The 23,635-nt window shown below is 44.4% G+C and overlaps 1 protein-coding gene across 1 annotated transcript in view; it reads right to left on the bottom strand.

The window, feature by feature from the left end:
• The window catches only part of LOC142560862 (uncharacterized), a 53,141-nt gene that overhangs the window by 13,102 nt on the left and 16,404 nt on the right, over nt 1-23,635 (bottom strand). Inside the window, exons 2-3 of the mRNA XM_075673269.1 lie at nt 4,904-5,058; nt 2,080-2,162 (exon numbers count right to left, since the gene is read on the bottom strand). Of these exons, the coding sequence (XP_075529384.1) occupies nt 2,080-2,162; nt 4,904-5,058 (238 nt within the window). The remainder of the gene's footprint in view (nt 1-2,079; nt 2,163-4,903; nt 5,059-23,635) is intronic.

Raw genomic sequence — 23,635 nt, 5'->3', positions numbered from 1 at the left:
ACCCTGCCCATGCTGCCAATTCCTGGCAGTCCATAGCAGAAATGTGAAATATTCTTCCTGAGGATAGAACACATTTCTTTTTATGCTCTAGAAAATAAATGGACACACCAGGCAAATTTTCCCCGTAAACTTTGTCGTGATACTCTGTATAACGTCTAAGTGCGATAAGATAGCGCGCTGCATCTTGCAGGCTGTGGGTGTGAGGGAAAACGTGTGAAATTGCCTACCATGTGGCCGCGCGCCCACCGTAAAATCGGGTGCTGTGGTACTCAATGAGAACAGCGAACAGGCAGTGACAATACAGGGCCAGGAAATACCTCGCGTAATAGAATATAAATACCTTGGTATATGGATAAACGAAGGCAATAGATAAACGGAAAGACAGGAAAATAACATTATCAGCAAACTGGAAGAGAAATGCGGTCATAATGAAACACAGAACGCTATGGGGATACAATAGACAGGAGGTGCTCCGGGACATGTGGAAAGTTGTAATGCTTTCAGGACTTATTTTTGGAAATGATGTTGTTTACTTCAAATCAGGGGCAAAATCACGACTCGGCGGAACCCTAAGCTCAGTGGAACACATCGCATTGGGCGCTCACGGCAAGACCACAAATTAAGCTTATCAAGGTGATATGGGGTGGCCGAGTTTTGAAGTGAGGGAAGCTCACAGTAAAATTGATTATCAAGAACGACTGATAAATATCGAAGAAAGTAAATGGGCTTGGAAGAGTGTTCTGGTATTTGTAGAGGAAAAACATTGATTCACAGTGCAGGAAAAGAACTAGGAAGCTTAGACCTGTATGGGGAGCAACAAGGCAACAAAGAACGTCCAGCGGAAAATCGGATAGGCTGAGATACCTTAATGGGTTGCGGCAATAGAAAATAAACCTGCCATGAGTAACTATTTAAGAGGAAAAACAACATCAGGAAGGAAACAATTTAAAGTAACTCAAACGTAAGTTCACGGATTTTCGAAGCGAGATCAGCATGCCTTAGAGCACGCGCGTATAAAGCAAGATACAACAAGGAAGAAGAAGCATGTGCTTGTTGCTTCAAACGCAGGGAAACCCTGGAGCAAGTGTTATCACAATGTGAAGATATCTGGCCAGCGGTCGATTTAGGCACCTCGAGCCTCCTTGAAGCTCTTGGGTTCAGCGAGAGCAGAGGGAAAGTAAACTTTTCCGCAATAGAGATAAGTAAGAGGTGATTGGAAGACTGGTGGAAGAAACATTGGGAAACGACCAACGACGGAGGGGTGCAAAAACAAAGTTTCCAGTAGAGGTTCGCAAAATTTCGCAATGGGTATTATTTTAGATTTTTTTCTTTCCTTTGTTCTTTTTTAACATGGGTAGGACATTAGGCAGTTTAATAACAAAAGCTTGGTGGTGCAACCCACCGTCCCATTCCAAAGGGGGCGCTCATAGTATCCATCCATCCATCCATCCATCCATCCATCCATCCATCCATCCATCCATCCATCCATCCATCCATCCATCCATCCATCCATCCATCCATCCATCCATCCATCCATCCATCCGTGACATGATAAAGTGCGTACTACCGGAGGGGGGCGCGCGTCTCCTTCTTTAGTCCGTCCGTGGCTGCGCATGGCTGTGTGCAGGGCTGATCGCACACGCCGCCCTCGCGCTGTATCATGGAGGTATTCTGCGGTGGGTGCAAGGGTTTAGAGCAAGCCGAGCTACTCGGTAACTTCGTGCTGGCTGTTTTCGCATACGCCTAGTGTTTAACGTCGTAATAATCTCAAATTTCCGAGATGCAATGCAGCAGAAACCCACCCTCCATGATGTGGGCCCATTTATCCGGCCGGCGTTTTGACAGCGAGTGGTCGTGCGATCGAGTGAGATGATGGTACCATGCTTATGATTTAGTAGTAAATGAATTTTTACTGCAATTAATTCGGCCCATAAACCACGAGCCTTACGTTGTGAAGCTGTTTAATACATTGGTATTGCAATCAATGCTTCAGCTTTCGATGAAACTGGGATTTTTTAAATAAAGCTTAGACATTATTCCAACGTTCGAATCCCTAACATGTAATGGGACGTGACTTACGTGGATGAAGCTTGTAGATTACTGCATTATCTCTCCTGTGTGTTCCAGTTCTCGAAGTAGTGAACACGCTCTTGGATTCTTGCCTGTTAGAAAATAAAGTGTTAATGAAAGCAATGCCTAAGAACCTTGAAGAATGAGAACTTTCTGTAAGAGCTCACCTCGTGGACATGTCCATTTCGTCTTCTGCTGCAGTTATGATTGGCTGGACTGGGGTACGCGTCACAAAAAAGACAGTCACCCCCAGCCAATCAGCCCTTTAGCAGCAGGATAAATGGACATGTCCGCTAGGTAGGCTCTTACAGAAAACCCCCCAGGTTGGTGCAAATAAGAGCAATGGGTCGTCGCCGAGCCGTCCTACGCAAATTTTCCGCATCGCATTTCATTCACAGCAGTGATGGGTGCTGTTTCACTTGATTTAAGTTAGTCTGAAACGCATGCACGGCAATCGGAATCACGAAAAACTCGACACTGTTTCGAATAAAGTGACTTCGTTATAACAAAAGCTTGCCGTATGTACATCTATCGCTTTGTTGTTTTGCGTTACCTGCCATAGGCTGCCCCTTAAGCTGAATGTGGCTTTCGAATGCCTGTTTTGCATAAATCATGACCACACAAAGTCAATGTACAATGAAGAGAAGGAAAGCAGCGAGCAAATTAGCTATAGTTGTTATTGAAATGTAGGAAATGATGAAAAAGAAAAGGGAAATGAAGGTGGACGAAAGGCAACCCACAACGTCTGCATTATGCGTGCGTTGCACTACCAATTGTGCTACGGCAACAGCTATGAATCCCTGCACTAACTTAGGTATTTATGTTTACTGGAAGTGGCCATGAGAGCTTTAGCTAGCGCCACTCAGAGTCATGGTGGGCAGATGTGGAGCATCATTCTTTGTGCCCGATGGCGTGACATAGCAGGCAGCTTTAGGTGATGAGGCTCGTCGCTAATAAACCCTCGCATGCTACCTAATGACATAAAGACTGCCACATTCGAGACCCTCCTCGCTATGCATAAACGAGAGGAAAAAGGGAACCGAAGGGCTCGATTTTGTTAATCATGTCCCCACAAAGCCAACAGACAATGAAGCCGAGGAAAATATCGGGGAAGGTAGGCGTAGTTGAAATCAAAATGTAGAAAAGAGTGACAAAAAGGAATATGAAAGTAGACGAAAAGATAACTTGTTGCCGATTGCAGCCTAACCCACAACCTCAGCATTACGCGATGACGATTAGGAAGCATGCAAGGGTTTATTAGCACGAGCCTACTCACCTAAGATCACGTGGTACCTGAGGCCAGTGGCCAAAAAAGGATGTTCCCCATCCGCCCACCGTGGCTCTGAGTGGCGCTGTCTAGGGCTAGATCTAGTAGACATAAATACCAAAGTTAGTGGCCGGATTGATTGATAACCGTGGGTGCAGCACAACTGGTAGCGCAACGCAAGCGTGATGCGCGGAGCTAGGTGGGTTCGGCTCCCACCGGCGAGAAGTTATCTTTTCGTCCACTTTCTTCTCCCTTTTATTCATTATTTTCGGCATTCAATTTCAACTACAACTCATTTCACCGAGGCTTTCCTCGGCTTCACTGTCTGTTGGCTTTATGCGATCATGATTACCAAAATGGAGCCCCTCGGATCCTCTTCTCTTGTATTGCGTATCGTTTTGAGTTTGCTGAATATAATATACAGAAACGCAGTTCGACCACCGTCTCTGATTCGGCGTGCTGCTGTCGGCTGCAGGGTCGGTCGGTATGTTCGAAGTTGTATTTGTGGATGTATACAAAGGTTATATGTGCGCCGAATGCGAGAACCAGCAAACGAGCTTGCAACCGCCTGTATGCTAACCCTAAAGTATTGCCAACAAGCGCATCTTTGATCTGGGTAATTAAGAAATGAATTCTCCTTTAGAACCTGCACATATAATGCCGGCGCATGGTAATTCTCAAATAGAACGAAGTCTTCATGAAATAGCGTAATATAATGTACAAGTAGCTTGATTCACTTAATTCATTAATTAAATTATGGGTTTTACGTACCAAAACCACGATCTCATAATGAGGCACTTCGTAGTGGGGGATGGGGGACTCCGGAAGTTTGGGCCACCTGGGGTTCTTTAACGCACACCTAAATATAAGTACCACCGGTGTTTTCGTGTTTCATCCCTATCGAAATGAGGCCGCCATGACCGGGACTCGATCCCGCGACCTCGTGCTCAGCAGCCGACCACCATAGCCACTAAGCAACCGCGGCCTTGATTCACTTGATTTAACTTAATTTAGCCATTCCGTATATGACGCTGGGTGTATTGCCAAATGTGGCGAATGCTCCGGAGTCCGTGGATGTGAGACACTGTGAGAGAAGACGTACAGAATGCCCAAATGTACATTTACGGCTCGTATGGGTCTTACACATATGTGTTTACGTATATAATGCACGACACAAATGTGTCGTAGTTCTATGTGTCGTGCCTGCCGTCGCCATTCTTCCCTCGATAAGCGTCACACATCGGCTTCGTGCCCATGACGTCGCTGCCTAGGCGTCTGACAAGGCGCATACACCTAAATTGGTTGCATTTCGGCATAGTTCCTAATCACTTCAGTGCATAAGCATGGAAAATGTGTGACATTGTAACTGGAATGTTTGTTTTGGGCAAACACATACTTTGGATCAGGTTGTACAGGACAAACGGCGTCGCCGTTTGTCCTGTAGCATTTAGTTAACGCCGCTTGACTACAGCTTGGCTTCACACAGATTTCAACATGCATGTTTTGTCTGCACAACTTCTATTTTATTATTTAGAATTGCTGGTGACGAAGAGCTCGTATACATACGGAGGGCCATCGACGCCTCCGAGATGTGTTCGCAGGGCAACCACAATTGTATCGTGGCGAAGAGCTGCCGTCTTTATGGCCGAATGGCAGCGATTCCTGGTGGTGATATTGTAATTGCGAGACACGATGTACATCCTCTCTCTGATGCTTGTCATCTGAAATGCAGCAGCATATGACAATGAAGTCTTTAGAAAGAATATGAGATGCAGAAAGAAACTCTATTTTCATCAGGCACTGGGAGGAATAGGATCCCTGTTTTGAGTGGAACCCTCACTCCAGGAGCCCAACGTCGTTGGCAACATTTTCCTCCCTAGTAATGACTTCCTGCTGGTCTGCCAATGCCAAGCTAATCAGTGCACATCTGAACAACGGGTCACGTCCGTCGCATTGCCAAAGCTACGTAAAACTGACTTTGCCTCGTTCCACATACAGCACGCGCTCCGAGCATTCGCCCAGCGATTCAAGTTGAAGTCACCAACGCTCATCTCTCTATGCGTGAACACGGGACGAAATATTTCTGCTATCAATGAAGAGCAAGCCAACAAACTTTGGAAAATTGAACCTTTAAGAGGTTTTGTTGTGTCTATCCCTCACCATCTTAGAAGAATAGAAAAGGGTGTTTTATCGAAGACACCCATATGAGTGGGTGATTTTTGAAATTGCACCTTTTCTCATGATGGGCGTTTCGCTATAATGCAGACTACGTTTTGTTTTTAAGGCATACTCTTTATTGCATCCCTGCGCTAGCTTTCCGATGTCCGCCGAGGTAAGGCACAAATTCTTTTCCGAGATGCTTACAAAAAATAAAGCGAAGGAAAAAAAAAAGCTCCGCAGAACGCCAGCGGGTTTCCAATTTCTGACTTACAGACTGCCTGACGGAAGCGTTACCTCTCAGCCACTCCTTCATTTTGTCGTTATTGGCGTTTATGACAGTAACGTTTAACACAATAAAACATCCACGAATTGTGAGCAGTCATGTAATGGGGAGCACAATAACAGCCACACACAATAACACACAATAACAGGTACAATCCGGCGACACTTCCACATTTAATACTGCAGCGTCTGAAGAGCGCGCTGTGCACCTAGTTGCTATAAAAGACAAACGCCCCTCCCTTCAATTCAGCTATTAGCCAGCAACAAGGTGAAAAAATTTAGACGAAGCTACCAGTAAACTCTGAAACGCAAGCAGGAGAGAGGAGGACAAAATAGTCGCCCCACTTTACGGCAGGGGTGCGCCGCCTCCGCAATAAATGTTGTGTTCTTGTCGGTAGTCGTTTGCTCCGCTTGTATTAACAGGGAATGGTTATTGCAACTGACACTGCATGAAACAGTGCAAGGCTTATTGCGATTAACAGTGCGCCAGTGCAAATGCTGCACCAAGAAGAATGTGTGCCGGAAGAAATACAATTGATGGAGGCGCTATGAATATTTGACACTTGACAGCTGATCCATGAAGCAGCATCGAGCTGAAACAATTTAAACTAGGTTAATAGAACTGGCAGAACTTTCTAAGTTAATCAACAATCGTAAGACAGCAGACATAAGGAACTATAATATGGATAGAATTTAACAGGCTCTGAGGAACGGAGGAAGCCTAAAAGCAGTGAAGAAGAAACAAGAAATAGGCAAGAATCAGATGTGTGCGTTAAGAGACAAAGCCGGCAATATCGTTACTAATATGGATGAGATAGTTCAAGTGGCTGAGGAGTTCTATAGAGATTTATACAGTACCAGTGGAACCCACGACGATAGTGGAAGAGAGAATAGCCTAGAGGAATTCGAAATCCCACAGGTAACGCCAGAAGAAGTAAAGAAAGCCTTAGGAATTATGCAAAGGGGGAAGGCAGCTGGGGAGGATCAGGTAACAGCAGATTTGTTGAAGGATGGTGGGAACACTGTCCTAGAAAGATTGGCCGCCCTATATACACAATGCCTCATGACCTCGAACGTACCAGAATCTCGGAAGAACGCTAACATAATCCTAATCCGTAAGAAAGGGGACGCCAAAGACTTGAAAACTTATAGACCGATCAGCTTACTGTCCGTTGCCTACAAAGTATTTACTAAGGCAATCGCAAATAGAATCAGGAACACCTTAGATTTCTGTCAACCAAAGGACCAGGCAGGATTCCGTAAAGGCTACTCAACGGACTATATTCACACTATCAATCAAGTAATAGAGAAATGTGCAGAATATAACCAACCCTTACATATAGAGTTCATTGATTACGAGAAAGCGTTTGATTCAGTCGAAACCTCAGCAGTCATGGAGGCATTACGGAATCAGGGTGTAGATGAGCCATATGTAAAAATACTGGAAGATATCTATTGCGGCTCCACAGCCACCGTAGTCCTCCACAAAGAAAGCAACAAAATCCCAATAAAGAAAGGCGTCAGACAGGGAGATACGATCTCTCCAATGCTATTCACAGCATGTTTACAGGAGGTATTCAGAGACCTGGAGTGGGAAGAATTGGGGATAAAAGTTGATGGAGAATACCTTAGCAACTTGCGATTCGCTGATGATATTGCCTTGCTTATTAACTCAGGAGACCAATTGCAATGCATGCTCACTGACCTGGAGAGGCAAAGCAGAAGGGTGGGTTTGAAAATTAATCTGCAGAAAACTAAAGCAATGTTTAACAGTCTCGGAAAAGAACAGCAGTTTACGATAGGTAGCGAGGCACTGGAAGTGGTAAGGGAATACATCTACTAAGGGCAGGTAGTGACCACGGATCCGGATCATGAGACTGAAATAACCAGAGGAATAAGAATGGGCTGGGGTGCGTTTGGCAGGCATTCTCAAATCATGAATAGCAGGTTGCCACTATCCCTCAAAAGGAAAGTGTATAACAGTTGTGTGTTACCAGTACTCACATATGGGGCAGAAACCTGGAGGCTTACGAAAAGGGTTCTGCTGAAATTGAGGACGACGCAACGAGCTATGGAAAGAAGAATGATGGGTGTAACGTTAAGAGCAGAAAAGAGCAGATTGGGAAAGAAATGGGCATGGGCCGGACATGTAATGAGGAGGGAAGATAACCGATGGTAATTAAGGGTTACGGACTGGATTCCAAGGGAAGGGAAGCGTAGCAGGGGGCGGCAGAAGGTTAGGTGGGCGGATGACATTAAGACGTTTGTAGGGACAACATGGCCACAATTAGTACATGACCGGGGTAGTTGGAGAAGTATGGGAGTGGCCTTTGCCCTGCAGTGGGCGTAACTAGGCTGCTGCTGATGAACGGTAAAATGCTAGAGGCAGTGTAGGAAATAAACAAAAAGCAGCTTGGCCTCTCCACTACTGAGGATGCTATATACATGAAGCAGCAGGACGACATCCGTACCTATTCTTGTCAGAAGAGTTCCTCGAACAATCACATTGCGCGAAACGCAGGAAAATACATCTGTAGGGCTTTTTACTTGCTTTTACTGAGCACCCTTGAAATCTGTAAGCCGTATGTTTTGCACAAACACCCTTCTAGCAGGCTGAAATAAGTGAAAGGGTAGGCTAAGGGTGTTCTAATGAGTACACCCATTAAAATATCAGTGAAAGTAGGTGTGCAAAACGGGTGATTCGACATTCAATCCATCCGCGACGGTGCTTGTTTCCTTAGAGTGTGCCATTACTGCGAAAGGGACGAGATAACTTTTCACTGGCATTTTCCTCTAAATCTGCGCAACCTAGGTGCCTGTAAATTCAAGTGCGTATAGAGGATTCTTTCATATTGGCTAGATAAAAAAAATATTGGGTAGGCTGTATCAGACGCAGCCGCAATGGAGTACGTGAAATGTTTAGCGCGTGCTGGAGAGGTTGCGCGGTTCGTAAAGTACAGGATATGCGTGAGCAAATACGCCGGTTACATTCATTAACGGTTTAGAAACAGAGCATTGAAACGTCGCATGTCTAATTTACGTTACAGCTAGTGGGGGTCTTGCGGTCAAATGTTGCAGTCGTGCTCACTTTCTACTCGTAATGGGCTTCCCTGTTTTGCAGAGGGTGCTCAGTGAATAGGTTGAAGAAATGACAACAATGCTGGTTAGTTGTAAGAAAAACATAATGGGATTCTAAAAATATAGCAAGACCAGAATATATCATCTGTTGTAACATTTTCCATGGAATGACACTGTACGACGTATTCCTTTTTTGTCTGGGAGCCCCCAAAAAACAGTTATATTGTCACGAAGTTAACATGAAGTTGCCGATCATCTGAAGGCTATCGCTGATGATATTCAAGAAATTAAGATGGATTGATCTGTCACTAACCTGAAACTAAGCGCGACTGGCAAGAAACACGAAAAATTCACTGGGTTCGGAAAGAAAGTTTCCGCTTGCACAAAGAGTTACTGAGCTTGTGAAAAACCTTGCAGCTATTGCAAAAATAATTGATGGACTTGAGAACAGAAGTCGTCGACCTAACATCATAGTACATGGTATACAGAAGGTAGTGAACCAGCCTGCTGAAACATAGCTCCAATCTACTAAAAATATCGTCTTCGAGGGATTCCTAGGTCTTAAAGTTACAGGAATCGAGAAGCTCCACCGACTTGGAAAACAAGACAAATTCATCAAAAAGCAGACCGGTAATCATGAAACTATTCGATTACTGCGATAAGATTAGCATATTCAAGGAGTGTCCCAAATAAAAAAGAAGGCTCACTTTTTTATCAGTGAAGATTTTTCAGTGCCGTTCGCGACGTCAGGAAACAAATCTGGAACCGAACAAAACTAAATCGAAACCCAAAAGAAAAAGTATTCCTCAGCTACGATAAGGTGTGAATAAATGGACGGCTGTATGCCTGGGGCAACAGCCGAAATGGCATTGTTGAAACAGAAACAAACATCCAAGCACCACAACTGAACACCCGAGTCACTAGACGTAAAAATAGATTACCTTTCTTAACTGTAGTGCACGCAGTCTGGTAAGTAAAGTACTTTAACTTGAAGCTACCTTGCCAAATTTTGAACCTGACATAGTTACCACCTCAGAGATATGGTTCCACCCTGGTATCCCTGACCGTGTAATTGTCCCACCTGGCTATGCAGTTATTCGCAGGGATAAATAATCGGCAGGCAGCTGTGGCAATTATTCCTAACAAACTATAGTATACTCCGTCATGCCGCACGTCTCAGGTACTGATGCTGTAGGGAGCAACATAGACTTAACCGATAGCGCTGCTCACGCTGGAGCTGTCTACAGGCCTTCAAATACCGATGCAATGCATCTGGACCCGTTGTTCGCCTACATGCTTATGCATACTTCCGGCGCGGAGGTTGTTATGGTTGCTGACATTAATCTACCGGGCGTAAACTGGAAATCCCTTAAGGCCGGAAATGTAATACATAACTTCATTATATATTTCTTGTGGACTTTGGTCGCCATTTGAATCTGAACCTGGCAACGTTTAACGCTAGAATGTTATTTAGTGAGGCGAGTCTAGCAGTGCTATTGGATGAATTAGCGGGCAGTGAATGGGATATAATAGCGCTCAGTGAGGTTAGGAGAACAAAAGCATATACAGTGCTAAAAGCGGGCACGTCCTGTGCTACCGGGGCTTAGCGGAGAGACGAGAATTAGGAGTCGGATTCCTGATTAATAAGAATATAGCTGGTAACATACAGCTATTCTATAGCATTAATGAGAGGGTGGCAGGTGTGGTTGTGAAACTTATTAAGAGGTACAAATTGAAGGTCGTACAGGTCTACGCCCCTATATCCAGTTATGATGACCAGGAAGTCGAAAGCTTCTATGAAGACGTGGAATCGGCGATGGGTAATGTCAAAACAAAATACACTAAAATGATGGGCGAGTTCAATGCCAAGGTGGGCAAGACGCAGGCTGGAGACAAGTCAGTAGGGGAATGTGGCATAGGTTCTAGGAATCGCAGGGGTGAGTTATTAGTACAGTTTAAAGAGCGGAATAATATGCGGATAAGGAATACCTTCTTCCGCAAGCGGGATAAACCAAATTGGACGTGGAGGAGCCCGAATGGCGAAACTAGAAATGAAATATATTTCCTATTCTGCGCTAACCTCGGCATCATCAAAAATGTGAATGTGCTCGGCAAGGTGCGCTGTATTGACCGTAGGACGGTAAGAACTCGAGTTAGCCAAGATTTGAGGAGGGAACGGAAGAAACTGGTACATAAGAAGCCGACCAATGAGTTAGCAGTAAGAGGGAAAATAGAGGAATTCTGGATCAAGCTACAGAACAGGTATTGTGCTTTAACTCAAAAAGAGGACCTTAGTGTTGAAGCAATGAACGACAATCTTATGGGCATCATTAAGGAGTGTGCAATACAAGTCGGTGTTAACTTCGTTAGACAGGATATCAGTAAGCTATCGCAGGAGACGAAAGATCTGATTAAGGGACGCCTATGTATGAAAGCCTCTAATCCTACAGCTAGAATAGAACTGGCAGAACTTTCCAAATCAATCAACAAGCGTAAGACAGCTGGCATAAGGAAGTATAATATGGTAGAATTGAACAAGCTCTCAGGAATGGAGGAAGTCTAAAATCAGTGATGAAGAAACTAGGAATAGGCAAGAATCACATGTATGCGTTAGGAGACAAAGCCGGCAATATCATTACTAATATGGATGAGATAGTTCAAGTGGCTGAGGAGTTCTATAGAGATTTACACAGGACCAGTGGCACCCACGGCGATAAAGGAAGAGAGAGTAGTCTAGACGAATTCGAAATCCCATAGGCAACGCCGGAAGAAGTAAAGAAAGCCTTGGGAGATATGCAAAGGGGGAAGGCAGCTGGGGAGGATCAGGTAACAGCAGATTTGTTAAAGGATTGTGGACAGATTGTTCTAGAGAAACTGGCCACCCTGTATACGCAATGCCTCATGACCTCGAGCGTACCGGAATCTTGGAAGAACGATAACATAATCCAAGTCCATAAGAAAGGGGACGCCAAAGACTTGAAAAATAATACACCGATCAGCTTACTGTCTGTTGCCTAGAAAGTATTTAATAAAGTAATCGCAAATAGAATCAGCAACACATTAGACTTTTGTCAACCAAAGGACCAGGCAGGATTCCGTAAAGGCTACTCAACAATAGACCATATTCACACTATCAATCAGGTGATGGAGAAATGTGCGGAATATAACCAACCCTTATATATATCTTTCATTGATTACGAGAAACCGTTTGATTCAGTCTAAACCTCAGCAGTCATGGAGGCATTACGGAATAAGGGTGTAGACGAGCCGTATGTAAAAATAATGAACGATATCTATAGCGGCTCCACAGCCATCGTAGTCCTCCATAAAGAAATCAACAAAATCCCTATAAAGAAAGGCGTCAAACAGGGAGATACGATCTCTCCAATGCTTTACACACCGTGTTTACAGAAGGAATTAAGAGACCTGGATTGGGAAGAATTGGGGATAAGAGTTAATGGAGAATACCTTAGTAACTTGCGATTCGCTGATGATAATGCCTGGCTTACTAACTCATGGGACCAATTGCAATGCATGCTCACTGGCCTGGAGAGGCAAAGCAGAAGTGTGGGTCTAAAAATTAATCTGCAGAAAAATAAAGTAATGTTTACCGGCAGTTTACGATAGATATCGAGGCAATGGAAATGGTAAGGGAATGCACGTACTTAGGGCATGTAGTGACCGCGGATCCGGATCATAAGACTGAAATAATCAGAAGAATAAGAATGTGCTGGCACGCGTTTGGCAGGCGTTGTCAGATCATGAACAGCAGGTTGCCATTATCCCCCATGAGACAAGTGTATAACCGCCGTGTCTTACCAGTACTCACCTACGGGGCAGAGACCTGGAGACTTACGAAAAGGGTTCTACTTAAATTGAGGACGACGCAACGAGCTATGGAAAGAAGAATGATGCGTGTAAAGAGAGCAGATTGGGTGGGGGAACAAACGCGAGTTAATGACATCTTAGTTGAAATCAAGACAAAGAAATGGGGGGGGGGCTTGGGCAAGACATGTATTGAGGAGGACAGATAGCTGATGGTCATTAAGGGTTACAGACTTGATTCGAAGAGAAGGGAAGCGTATCAGATGGCGGCAGGAAGTTAGGTGGGCGGGTAATATTAAGAAGTTTGCAGACATAACGTGGCGACAATTAGCACATGACCGGGGTAGTTGGAGAAGTCTAACTTTTCTCAGCCGGTGCGATAGCTGGTGCACGTACGGTATAGCTGTGCGCGTCAGCTTCTTGCAGCTTTTTTCGGCTGCTACGGCAGGGCGTCCAGCTGCTTTGATTTCTTTCAGGAAGCATTCCGCCGCAGCCGTCACGATATCTTTCGAAAAACCGGCGTTCTGCAACCAGAGCACTTGCATCTGCATGCTAACCTCAATTTTATGGTGGCACGACTTTTCGAGAGCACCACGCAGGCAATTTTTTGTAATGCCCCTCTTAACCAATTTTCAGTGAGCCGAATTATTTGCTAGAGTTTCCTTTTTTGTGCGTGGCTGGTACGACCAGCAGATGGGCCCTGCGCCAGAGTACAAACACAACTCGAGGAATTGGAGACACCCGTTCATTGGCCCTTCATGTGTGAACCTTAGTTCCACATTTTGATTAGAATGTGCTTGTACTGTTTTAACCCTGTGTGCGCATGCACCACCGAAATGTATATATGTACCTTCGCTCGCAGTAAAAACCAGTTGATGTTTAGCGCTCGTCTTGTCGTCTTCTCTGTCTTTGTCCCTGCTATTTTGCGCTAGTCTTTTGAAGCTCGACAATACAAACACTTCAAGCTCTATCAGACCACGACTTAATGCTGTGTAAGTTGCCTTTAACCTCGCACGATCATACTATACTGAAAAACGTGTCTGCGCATTAGCGCTAATAATGATGATGTTATCATGACTGACCTTGTTCATGAATGCGAGAATTTGTCCCATCTATGTCTTGATAAACAGTGAAGTATTGTCAGGGCCTGGCTTTGTATTGAATATATTGTTATGCAATGCATTGAAAGTTTCGTACTCACAGTTAAAAAAAAGTTGGAAGCAAGCAGAGTTCCTGTGTAACAGTTGAAATTATTCAAATTAAACGCGAGGTTCAAAGACTTAGACAGCGCAGTAAAATTCGTACAATTCCTAATTGCCTATCTCGCCTCCAATTCACTAAATATGCAACTTAAAAACGCAGCCCTGAGTGCAAAAGAACATTTCTACAGCACTGCTTTACACAACTTTATCAAAACTTCGCCTAATAAATCTTGGCACTACTTGAACATAAACCAAAAGTTTAGTGTCCCAATGTCATCCCTGGGCCGCAAACTTAAAGCAGATTCATTCAACGAATACTTTCAGTCTGTCTTCACTGTTGATAATAACCACACCCGCCATGGCTGCTTAGTGGCTATGGTGTTGGGCTGCTAAGCACGAGGTCGGGGTGTCGAATGCCGGCAACGGCGGCCGCATTTCTATGGGGGCGAAATGCGAGAAAACCCGTATGCTATGATTTAAATTAAAAAATTAAATTATGGCGTTTTACATGCCAAATCTACTTTCTGATTATGAGGCACGCCGTAGTGGAGGACTCCGAAAATTTCGACCAACTGGGGTTCCTTAACGTGCACCTAAATCTAAGTACACGGGTGTTTTCGCATTTCGCCCCCATCGAAATGCGGCCGCCGTGCCCTGGATTCGATTCCTCGACTTCCAGTTCAACAGCCTAACACCATAGCCACTGAACAACCACGGTGGGCTATACTTAGATTTATGTGCACGTTACGGAACCTCAGGCGGTCAAAATTTCCGGAGTCCCCCACTACGGCGTGCCCCATAATCAGAAAGTTGTTTTCGCACGTAAACCCCATAATGTTTTTTTATAATAGCCACACACCGCCAGAAGACTATGACCACGTAGTGGTGGACCCCAATTAGTGGAGGACTCCGGAAATTTCAACCACCTGGGGTTCCTTAACGTGCACCTAAAGTTTTTCATTGGTGTCACGATTTGAACATGATCGTTAACGAAGAAGCTATAAGTTCTACGACAGTTCCAAAGAAAAAAATCAGCTTAAGTTTACTTATGGTTCTGATAGCACGGCGCTAAGACCTGTTACTGAATACTGATCGCTGGGTGTCATTATCACACCCGACTTAAGCGGAACAATGCACGCGTGTATGTAGCAAAAAAAAGCATGAACAAGCTTTTTTTCCTTTAATGTGCCTCGAATAACTCGCCCACAATGATAAAGCTTTTGCTTTATGTCTGGCTTATGCGTCCATTATTTGGATATGTTAACACTGCATGGTTTCCCTATGCAGCTACCCACGTAGCCACAATCCAAAGTGTGCAGCAAGAAGCTGTGCGATTTATCTATACCCCATACTGACGCACAGGTGCGGCTACTGAACTTTTGCTTCGCGCAGAGTTTTACCCTCTATCTAGCTGATCGGAGCTACATTGCTTGAAGTTCCTATACATACTTCTGCACAATTAACTTAAGAATGACTCCGAAGAGTTCATCAATAAAAGCCTCACCATAATCACCCGTCACAGCACCCACTCACTCTTGAGGAATTCTTATGCAATAACAGCACTTTTTACTTTTACTTTTGCCTCCAAGTAGGGCGCTAATGGCCTGCAGAAGAGAACAGAAGTGCAATGCAGCGGACAGTCCTGAAATTTCCAAGGCTTGCCTGCTGTCTATAATGCCTCCTAACTGACGTAATTAGTGATATTTCACGCTTTAAATATGCTCTTTGTTGCATAACTTGCATTCATGAATATGTTGTTTGTTTTATTTGCTTGATTTTACCATGCTTGCTGGTAGCGTTAGCTAGACACACGTGATGCTTAGATGCTTGACGTGCTCATACATAAATAATTTGCACCCTTATTATAGCATAATGTTTACTAATCCGTAACTTGTTCCTTGTTTCTTTAATTGCACCCACCCCTGTGATAACACAATTTGGGGTTGACAGTAGGCAAAAATTAAGAAATTAACAAACAAATAAACAAATAGATAAGCAAATAAATAAATAAATAAAGTGACGCCTTGGCAAAACAGTCATCTTGCTATAATTACCGACCCTCGGAGAGCGTGCGTACCACTAGGCATTTGCTCGTTCTCGTTCAAGCAGCCGGCGACCGCCGGAGCCAGCCTGTCTCGCGTCTATCTCTCTGATCAAAAGCGACCTCCCCGGTGGACCAGTACAGATGGTTAAGATAGGGTGCGCAAAGGTATAGGACAGCAGTATACACAAGGGTGGTCACCGAAAGCAAATAACAATCACAGCACTGCGCAGGATGGCGAAGGGGGAGAGTCACTCACTGGCGTAGTACGGCTTCATACATACTACTTGGACAACTTGGTGACGGCGACGTCGTCGGCTGAAACGAGGATCAACGCTTCACGGTCACAGCCTTGCAATTCACATCACCAAGGCTGTGCATATCCTCGTATGGGCCAGAGTATCATAGCAATAATTTAGCTGAAAGCCTACTTTGGCGGACAGGCGTCCACACCCACACAAAGCGTCCTGGGTTTTTTTCGACATTCAGTCGGCCCTGTTTGTGACGACGGGCGTCTCTACTCTGCTGGCTGTGGATGCTGTTACGAGCAAGCTGACGAACTTCCTCGGCTTCCTGGTTGAAGTCTTCAGCGCTGTCGCTTGTCGCGGTGGCGCCGTCTACTGGGAGCCCGGCGCCTAAAAGTGCCGTGACGCGACGTCGATGGACAAGCTCAAATGGGATAGTACGGTAACTGCTTGGGCGAGTCTGTACTAGTGCATTACTATTACTTACAGCGCTCCCTAAAAACACGTACAAAGAAGAAGGACCAAACACGTGCGCTGTGTTTTGTCTGTCTTTGTCCGTGTTTCAAATGGGGTAAGCTGAATGGTCTACTGCACAGCTGTATTATAGGCAAGCGTCACGTATGGCAAAATATCGTCCCATTTCTTGAGCTCTACATCAACGTACATAGAAAGCATATGACCGGTGTTTTGTTTAGGCGCTCCCACAATTCATTAGCTTGGGGTGATAAGCCATGGTCTTCCGATGGTTCCTGTGCGCCAACGTGACGACGTCTTGTATTAAATCAGAAGTGCTGCAGCGCGACCAATAATGAGGACGTCGGGCACACCATGACGCTGCACAAAGACGTGGACGGAAAATTTGTTGACTAAAGCAGCGGTTGCCCGGCGAGCGCCTTTGCTCCCGGCGTAATGGACTGCATACTTGGTCGCGACAATTATCCATTTGTCTTCCGAGGACAAAATAGGGAATGGACCTAGCAGGTCCACTCCACAATTATTTAAACAGCTCTAGAGGCGGGTCCAGACGTTGGATCAGGCTCGCGGGCTTGACTGTTGGTACTTTACGCATCTCACAATCACGACAGACTTTCAGGAAGTGCTGAACAGAAGGAAATAGCCGGGCCACTAGTGTTTCTGGCGTATGTGTTCTAGTGTTCGGCTGAAGCCTAAGTGCCCGGCAGAGAGGTCATTATGGCATGCCTCCAAAACTTGTTCGCTTTAGCCTGGCGATCTATTGCTGCACATGCAAGGGTTCTAGATTAAGCTTGTTTAACACGTTGGTGACGGAAGGGGACATGCGATAATCGTGTAAAATAAATCTGGTAGCGAGACGTTGAACGTGCTTCACCTTGACAATAGCAGTGTTTCTTGCCTTCTTATGACATGACTAATTAAAATCGGGCCTCCCGGTTAACCCCCTTCTCGTTTTTCAGCTTCACAATGTTTTTTTTTTGTGAAGTGAGGGTCCCACGCAATAGAACCGTACTATAGAACAGGGCGAACAAGTCAGCGGTATGCTTCCGATTTCCCAGTTGATGGGGCTCTCTTTAGTTTCCTGCGCACGAAGCAGAGTTTAGCAAATGCTTTAGCAGAAATGTTATTAATGTGCTCGTCCCAACAAAGGTTAGTTCTAAATGTTAAGTCTAAGTACTTCACAGATGAGACTGAATGAATAAACTGATATCCAATGTTACAGGAGCGGGACAACGGATATTTTCCCCCTCGTGATTGACACAGAAGCTGTTTTCTGAATGCTGATTTGCATCCCACGCCATTCGCACCATTCCCCAAGTTGAGACAGCTCCTCATTGAGTAGGTTCTGGCATTTGACATCTTTGATGACATTGTAGATTAGACAATCGTCTGCAAATAGTTTAACGACAACACAGCCAACCATATTTTTAAGAATATCATTAAGATATATCAAAAACAACAAGGGTCCGACTGCGGACTCCTGCGGATCACTCGATAATATGTGCAGCTCCTCAGAATTGACGCATGCGCACCTCACATACTGGGTGCGGTTTGACAGAAGGCTTGAAGCCAAAGAACCAAATTTTCATGAATACCTGCATCTAGGTCGAATGCTTTCGATAAAAAAACAGCGTCAATTTGTTCACGCTTATCTATGGAGGACAGAAAGTCGTGAATAAAAAAGAGCAGTTGCGTAATTGTTGAGGCATCTTTGCAAAAACATGCACATAATTAACAAAGAAATTTATTGATTCAAGATGACTGGTTATGCGGTGGACTATGATATGTCCAATAAGGTTACAGCACGTGCTTATAAATGAAATGGGTCTGTGATTACTAGCGTGCAATCTGTGCCCTGATTTAAACAGCGCAACCACTTTAGCTGTTAGCCAGTCGTTTGGTAGGGAGCTTTGATGAAGTCATGCCAACAGAATAACATAAAGGCAATGTGACAGCCCCTCGGGGTACCGCTTCAGGAAATCATTTCGTATTCCGTCAGTGCCACATGATTTCTTTTCTTTAATGTTTAATTGGAGACAAATTATGCCTTCATGGCTAATAGCAATGTCAGGTATGGTGGGTGAGACTATCTGCTGACTTACGTTTACAGATCGCAAGTTTACTGACTTCGGCCTAGTGAAAACGTTGTGAAATGTACTAATGAATTAATGTACAATGCTATTAGGAGAGCTTATGCGACCGCTTAGTTTTAGCTGTTGGAAATTTTGGCTAATGTCTGACAAGAGGCGCCAGAATCTTTAAGGGGATTCCTTCAGGAAATTATCAAGGGGTCGTCCATAGAATGCTCTACGTGCGTTAGTAAGCTTCATTCGCAATTACTGTGTGATAGCAGCCATATCTGAGGTCATCACAATCCTTTTCTTTCTCTGTCGTGCAATGCGCTGCTTCAAATGAATAATGTCGCGAATAATTCACAGGTTGAGCTGTTTTCTTGGCTTGTGGCAAATAGAAACGAACTGCTTTATCCGTGACAGAACTAAAGTTTTAAATTTATCCCAGAGGTACAAGACCTCTCCACCATTCTCAAGTTCACCAAAGAAAAATTCAAGCTGTCAAGGATGGATTTACCGTTTGCAATAATAATTCATGAGAGGTTTGAACTGAACGTTTCCAGTCATTGCTATCGACTCGACGGTTCACGTGCACAAGCTTGTGATCGGCAATACCATCTGTGATACTAAACTTGTAGTTTTCGAAAATACGTTTTACAAACGCAAAGTCAAGCGTGGACTGTTACCGCTGCCGTGATACATGTTGATAGACTTCCAGTCTGCTTGAAGTCATGATAAAACAAGGAGTCACGAAGAAGGCGCGCAATATCGCTATCTACAGGTCTCAGAATGGTAAGGGTATTTCAATCAATGCCCGGTAAATTGAAGTCGCCTGTGAGCACAAGCTTGTGGTTGGGTCTGCACATGCACTCTAAGCAGCAAACCGCAGATTAAATATAGGACACAGGATTTTTGGCGCCCTGTAAACTACAGCGAAAAGAGTACAAACACTTCCATAGGTGATTTCGCACCAAAGCTTTCGTGGTCCGAAATGGCCTCAAGTTTGACGCAGTGTAAAGCTTTCTTTCTTACAATTGCAATGCCTCCTCCTCGTCCATTATGGTTACGTCTCAATATGTTGTGGGATGGGAGGATTGTTTGCGCATTTTTGATATGCTCTGTAAGCCATGTTTCCGTTGCACCCAGAATATGAGCGTCAGATAGGAAGAGAACGTCTGCTTGTTTATCAGTTTTATTTGTAAGACTTCTTGCATTAAGCAAGATCAGCGCAGATCCTTCGTTTGTGGTCAGGGGGAAGATTGCTTAGGCTTTGGCCAGTCTAACTGTACGATGTATCGTCATCCCACACATAGGTCATGTCGTCCACCTGCAGCCGGTTGTACTCAAGTGAAATTTTCATGGCCTGGGGTTTAAATTATTTACCAAACCGTCATAAGTAAGAGCATTGTTTAATGTAGCGTTACAATAGTCATGATTGATAGACAGCTTGGAATGTTTAAGCTTGGAGCAGTTTTTCAATACTAACATTTTTTTACTTGTAGTTGAAAAAGCTAAGTATGACCGGCCCAGGTTTATCGTTCCTACTTTTGGATCAACCTATCTACCCTTTCAACAGTGGTAGTAGTGTCACCAAGTGTCGCACAGAATACATACATCAAGTATTTGTTTCTTTAAGCTGACAAGGTTCTCACCTTCAACCTCAGGATGGCCAAAGATAAATAAGTTTCTGCGTTGATTTCGGTCCTCCAAGTCATTCCAGTTCGACCTCCTACCACAAACCAGCAATTTGTTCTGTCTATTTTGCAATGGAGCTAAGTGTCTCACTCACCTCGACAAATTTTGCCCTAACAGTTTTTTCAAGCGACAACTGAGAGGATGAAATGTCATCTATTGAGGCTTGGAGTGTCACTTTCATTCCCATGATTAAAGCTTTGACGTCGGTATTCGGGCCTGGATTTACCTCCACACACTAGAGACGCTCTAGACAGGCCGCGTCATCCAGCGGCACCGCCGCGAAGTTCATACGTGACAAGTGTCTGAATACTGACACGTCTATTTGTTTATCCTTTGTCGGTGACCGATTTTCCTCAGCTATCTGATGGTAAACATTATCGCTCGGTGAAAGACTTGCCTGCACGCGTCAGAACATCTGCGATTGTTGTAGCCGATTCCATCTGTCGTTTGTGTTGTCGCCGAACCTTGTATAATCGTATTGCGTGGGGGACGCGAATAGTGAATAGAACTCGTGCGAGCCCCAGCGATCGCGCAGGAACTTTCGATGAGTCAAGCATAAATAGCCGACGCATCTGACGTTCGACGATCGTGCTTATTGCTCCGTCGATCTTTCAGGGTCGTCTTTTTTGCGGACTGATGTTCGCCGAATGAATAGTTAAATTCATGCCTCAAAATTTTCGCGCTTCGTTTTTCGTCCCCGCCACTACAGCGTGATAATGCACATTCCGACAAAATTTTCTGAATATTTATTACACGGATTCTATTACGCCCAGCACCGGATAAATCTCAAAGGCCTGTTTTTGTGATTGAATACTTGTACAAATTTAGTGGGACATACCCAGTCACACAAGTTGACGTCAAAGAGCTTTATTGAACAGCGACACATACCCGGTGGCACGTACCCAGTATGCTAAGTTTGTGCGAGAGAGGCTCATTGAAGAGGTGGCACCACCTAGTCACACATGGCCAATGAAACATGCGCAGCGACCGAAATTCGACACATCCATAAGAGTGGCATACCTTGTGTAAGCTTTCCTTCAATTTCAATCCTTCCGAAGAATGTATTTATCGGAGCGATTCCATCACGTTTTTTTTCACGCATGCGTCCTTGACATTTTTTCCTGTTTTCTTTGCAAAGTGGTACATATGGAGGCTTCTTGAGAGAATAAACCTTTGTTGTTAGTCAGCGCCGTTGTCTGTCCCTTTCTCACGTCGTGTTAACTTTCTTTGTTTTCGCTAAAGTAATGAAACAACAAGTCGAAATGCTTATGCTTCAGCAATTATTTTCTAACTCCGTTCCCTGGATACGGCCGTTCGATCCTGTACCAATGAGACCACGGACTACAATGTGACCCAAGTTGGCGGGAAAACTGTTACAAAGGCAGATAGTCGCCTGAAGGGGCTTGAAGTTCCCAATAATGGTAACCGCATAGAAAAATTCCGGCAGCACACGTATCCAGATGACCGTAATGGTAATGCCAGCAGCACCCCGGCAATCTAGCGACACGCCTTATCGTCGAATACACTTTTATTTAGAATCTCTGGTAGTTAAACAGCAACTGTCATTGCTTCGGATTTTGCTGGATAAACTGCCTCCAGCTTAGGCACGCTTTGTTATGACACTCGTACAGAAAGATTGGCTGTGTGCATGACGGAATGACGACGCGGTCACGACGAATAATGACAAAGAATAAATTCCTGCAGAACTCATCACACGGTGGATGCCGACTATATTGCGATTAACATTGAAGTAATTCAGCACTAGGCCGTATTTCATCCTGCGAAAGGCGCCATGTACAGTGCGTATTTGCCGCCGAGTACCTCTCTCCTACTTCCAAGTCACCCGTGGCATCAGCGCAAATCTGCTCCTTGAGATAGGTTACCATCAGAGGCAGAAATTATTTGCACAAGAAAGCACAATCAATACTGTGACAATTAAAGTGTTTCAGGAATATGCCTGTCAACCATTTACTTTACGGCACATATTGCGTTCTTCGAATTGCAGCCTTGACTTCGAAAATCATTTACAATTGGAACCAATTCATGCTGAGGATGGCGTTAGCTTCGAGATATTGGTCTCCAAGGGTTGCGATAAGATGCATGGGTGTTCCAGCAATTTCGGAGCTTCAGTGTATTAAAAGGGCGTTTTGTTAAAAGGCACCTATGGCGTTTGTTAACCATATTTGGTATTATAATTTTCAAATGGCATTGACAGTCCTGTCACCAGTGGGGTGGTTCAAATTTGTTGGCAATTCGTCAATAACATTAACTAACCAATCCGCGAGATACCAAAACCGAAGCGGGTAGCTGCTTTGAGTGACGTCACGATAAATCGTTGATGTCAGATCCTGCACAACCATAATGTAAACACGCATAACACGCAGTACAAGTGACGCTAAGGCCAAAGAAGCGAAGCTGATGATGTCCCTTGGCGACACAGAGAGCTTTTACAGATTTTCCGAACTAGACAGCGTCAATTTCAGCGACGAGTTCAGCGACAGTCGCGGTGTAGACTCTGACGTCACAAACGTAGGGTGGCCAGTAAAAAGTCATGAGTCGGGAACACCGGCCAATCTTTCAAAGTCATTTTCAGGAAAGCTGAATGATTAGCAGCCATATTGTTTGTCCCAGATAATCAGGGTTCAAAGGAGAAAGTACATTCAGAATTTTATTAAGAACAGTGGACATCGAGAACTAGCCGGGGTTGCCATTTAAAGAAAGTCGACAGAGCCCGTCTCACGATGACTATCTACGGTCATGCGCTTAGCAATAAAGCAATATAGCTAAACAACTTATTGCCGCCATCGAAACATCTTAAGTATCAGGGCTTACTGCAGCGGTACATTTCCGCTCTAGGTAAAACGTAATATCATGAGAAAAGGACATATTGCAGTTTGAAAAAGCTTTTAAAAGATTAGAAAGCAGGGTTGATGATTGAGAAAACCACAGCAGAAGATGAAATTTTATTGTTTACGGACTTGCCGAGGTTGAGGGCGAAAACAGCTCTAGATTAGAATACAGCGTCAATCAAACAATCACCAAGGATACCCTTGACTTGGAGCCAGTTACCATCGAACGAATACATCGCTAAGGCAGGCCGAATAAAGATAAAAACAGACGGGTCATACTAAAGCTACGTGACTCAAGTAACCAATCATGCGATACTGAAGAAAAAGTACAAATTCAAGAACACTAAGTACTCTATAGGTAATACTTCAGTCGTA

The sequence above is a fragment of the Dermacentor variabilis genome, chromosome 10 (assembly GCF_050947875.1).
Source record: "Dermacentor variabilis isolate Ectoservices chromosome 10, ASM5094787v1, whole genome shotgun sequence".
NCBI classification, from domain to species: domain Eukaryota; kingdom Metazoa; phylum Arthropoda; class Arachnida; order Ixodida; family Ixodidae; genus Dermacentor; species Dermacentor variabilis.
The sequence above is the reverse complement of the archived record's forward strand: the minus strand, read 5'-3'. Positions and strand labels throughout refer to the sequence as shown.